General features: G+C 37.5%; 1 protein-coding gene across 1 annotated transcript; it reads right to left on the bottom strand.

Annotated features, from left to right (window-relative positions):
• Positions 1-1383: 1383 nt before the first annotated feature.
• Positions 1384-2349, bottom strand: LOC136173671 (olfactory receptor 10X1-like). The gene has a single exon (XM_065943499.1). It carries the CDS (start codon positions 2335-2337, stop codon positions 1384-1386), a length of 954 nt encoding a protein of 317 aa, XP_065799571.1. The 5' UTR covers positions 2338-2349.
• Between the last annotated feature and the right edge of the window lie 549 nt (positions 2350-2898).

The raw sequence follows: 2898 nt of genomic DNA, 5'->3' as shown, positions 1-2898 counted from the left end.
GAACATTTTAAATGCTATATATTTTGAATGATATATATTTCATCCAAGCACTGAAAAGCTACATCCACAAGCTTTGACTTGTAGTATTTTTATTTCCTCCCGTTCAGGTATTTTTTCTAATATATATGGGATTTCTTGATTGATTTACTTTTTATTTAGAAATGTGTTTCTTGACTTCTAAACATTTAGATATTTTCTAGCTTTTCATTTTTAGGAATGGAACAAAAATGGGAGAAATACAACTAAAGCAATGACCACAAATGTAAAGGGTAAATATTCTGCCTGTATGTGTGTTACAAAAATAGTCCCAGGGAAGAAAACAGTCATAGCAATAAATAACCTGAATCAGGGTAAGTGCGTAATAATTTTCACCCATTATCTTATTTATCTTTAGAACATCCCCATAAATAATGTAGGTCAGAAACTATTGCAAAGCTTTTCCATATTTTATATACACCAATCCTTAGTATAGCAATTGTATCCTTCATTAGAGGACATGTTAGCAGCAGAACTGAGAAAGGATTCAGAAAGTTCTTAAGCTTGTATGTTGGGAATTTCACTAAGATTACTAGAAACCTCTCTGTGATATATAACCTATACAATATTTACTTTCCTCTAGGTAAAATAAATTGCCTTCATTAACTGTAGTCTAACAAAATTATTCAAAATCACTTTTATTGTTGTTAAACCACTCAATATTTGAGACTTTTTTTTAAGGTTAGCTGTTTAATGCCCTCATCATAAAGAAATTAGAGTTTATATTCAGCCTTTGATAGGTTCCCATGGACTTATAACGTGTAGATTACTGTCCAATTAATTATTTGAATCATTGTTCCAAAACATCCTGTGTAGTCAGAATCTAGTATCTAATTCCATCATTAGAAAGACACGATCATGAACAAAGTTATCAGAAATCATTAATAGTCAGTACGGCATGGAACTTAACATATATATATTTACATATACTTGAAGATTTATACATACTATATCTCATATCAGAAATGGTTTATATCCTGAAGGAACAAATCAGTTTCTTATCACATTACTTAGAAAAATTCTTCAACTTTTACATCTCTAGCTCTCTAAAAGCATTTCTTAGTGAAGTGGTCAAAGGTTTTGCTTTTTTCTTTCCATGATCTTGCTTCCCCAACTGCATCAAAACTGAAGTGCACCCAGAGATTCATTGATAGAAGCCTAAAATCTGCAGGGACAGGGAATAGAAGTCACTGAACTCCTTTCTTTCAGGCTAAGTAAGTGCTTGTCAAGGCGTAGGTCCCAGACTCAGTCACTTGATCCCCATATGCCAACCTCTGGAGAAAGGTAAATGGTACAGACTTCACATGTCACAGGGTTAATGCCTCACTGACTTATGAGAACATTCAGTCATGCATCAGTAATCCAAGATTGCTTATTCAAGAAGTGTGTCTTTCCAAGGGCTTTTCTGAAAGCATTCTTCATGTCCTTATTCCTGAGGCTAAAAATGAGAGGGCTGAGGAAAGGAGTGATGACAGTGTAAGGAACTGCGATCACTGTGTCATCTCCCCCTGGTGCTCCTGGCTTCAGATAAACAATAGATGCAAAACCAAAGTGGATGATGACCACTGCGAGGTGGGAGGCACAGGTAGAAAAGGCCTTCTGCTTGCCCTCAGCTGAAGGGATCTTGAGAACAGTGGAAAGAATGAAAATGTAAGTGAGGATAATGAGCAGAAATGTACCCATCAAGCCTGACACTGAGATTGCTGTTACAATGAATTCTGTGAGTTCACTGTCTAGACAGGACAGCCTCACAACAGCCCTCATATGACAGAAGAAGTGTTTGATAAGGTTGGGACTGCAGAAAGAGCCCCTGAATATCAATGCAATCTCTGTCACAGAAATAAAGAAGCCAGCAGCCCAAGCAGAGACCACAAGTTTTCCACACACCATATTGGTCATAAGCAAAGGATATCTGAGAGGGTTGCAGATGGCCAGGAAGCGATCATACCCCATGAAAGTCAGAATGAGACAGTGAGTGCCACCAAGTCCCAAGAAGAAATACATCTGCAAGCCACAACCTATAACCGAAATGCTTCTTTTCTTGGCCAGGAGATCTGCCAGCATCCTGGGGATAATGGTTAGTGTATAGCAGGTCTCAGAGAAAGAGAGTGCTCTAAGGAAGAGGTACATGGGTGTGTGAAGACATCTGTCCACCCAAGTTAGACTCATGATGGTCAGGTTACCTGTAAGGGTAAGAAGGTAGAGGCAAAAGAAAACCACAAAGAGGACTGTCTGTGCATGTGTGTAAACAGAAAAGCCAACAAGAATGAACTCTTTCAAGATTGTCTGATTGATCTTCATTGTTGAATTTTCTGAAATATGAAAGACAAATAAATATTAGCTTTTCCATTATTCTTTGAAATATTGGTTTCAATAGATAAATAGTGAAATTTACAATTTCTTTTTTTTTAAGTCATTTTATTTATTTATTTATGTTTGTCTGTGCTGGTCTTCATTGCTGTGCATGGGAGTTTTTTAGTTGCAGTGAACAGGGACTACTCTCTATTTGCATGTGTGGACTTCTCATTGTGGTGGCTTGTCTTGTTGTGGCACGCAGGATCTAGGGCATATGTTCAGTTGTTGTGGCACATGGATTTATTTGCCCTGTGGCATGTGGAATCTTCCTGGACCAGGGATCAAGCCATCTCTCCTGCATTGGCAGGTGGACTCCCAACCACTGGACCACCAGAGAAGTCCGAGTTTACAATTTCTGATAGATCATTTGGTTTGGCAATTTACCATGTGTATGTAGGTGATGTTTTTTTCCAGTATATTAATTGTTTCTGTAAACAAATATTCATTACTTATTATGGCCCTTTCTTGCCCTCATTAATGATTTTTCTGGCCCATAATACTAATAGG

Source organism: Muntiacus reevesi, chromosome 1, assembly GCF_963930625.1.
Source record: "Muntiacus reevesi chromosome 1, mMunRee1.1, whole genome shotgun sequence".
Classification (NCBI taxonomy): Eukaryota; Metazoa; Chordata; class Mammalia; order Artiodactyla; family Cervidae; genus Muntiacus; species Muntiacus reevesi.
This window is presented reverse-complemented; position numbering and strand designations above follow the sequence as displayed.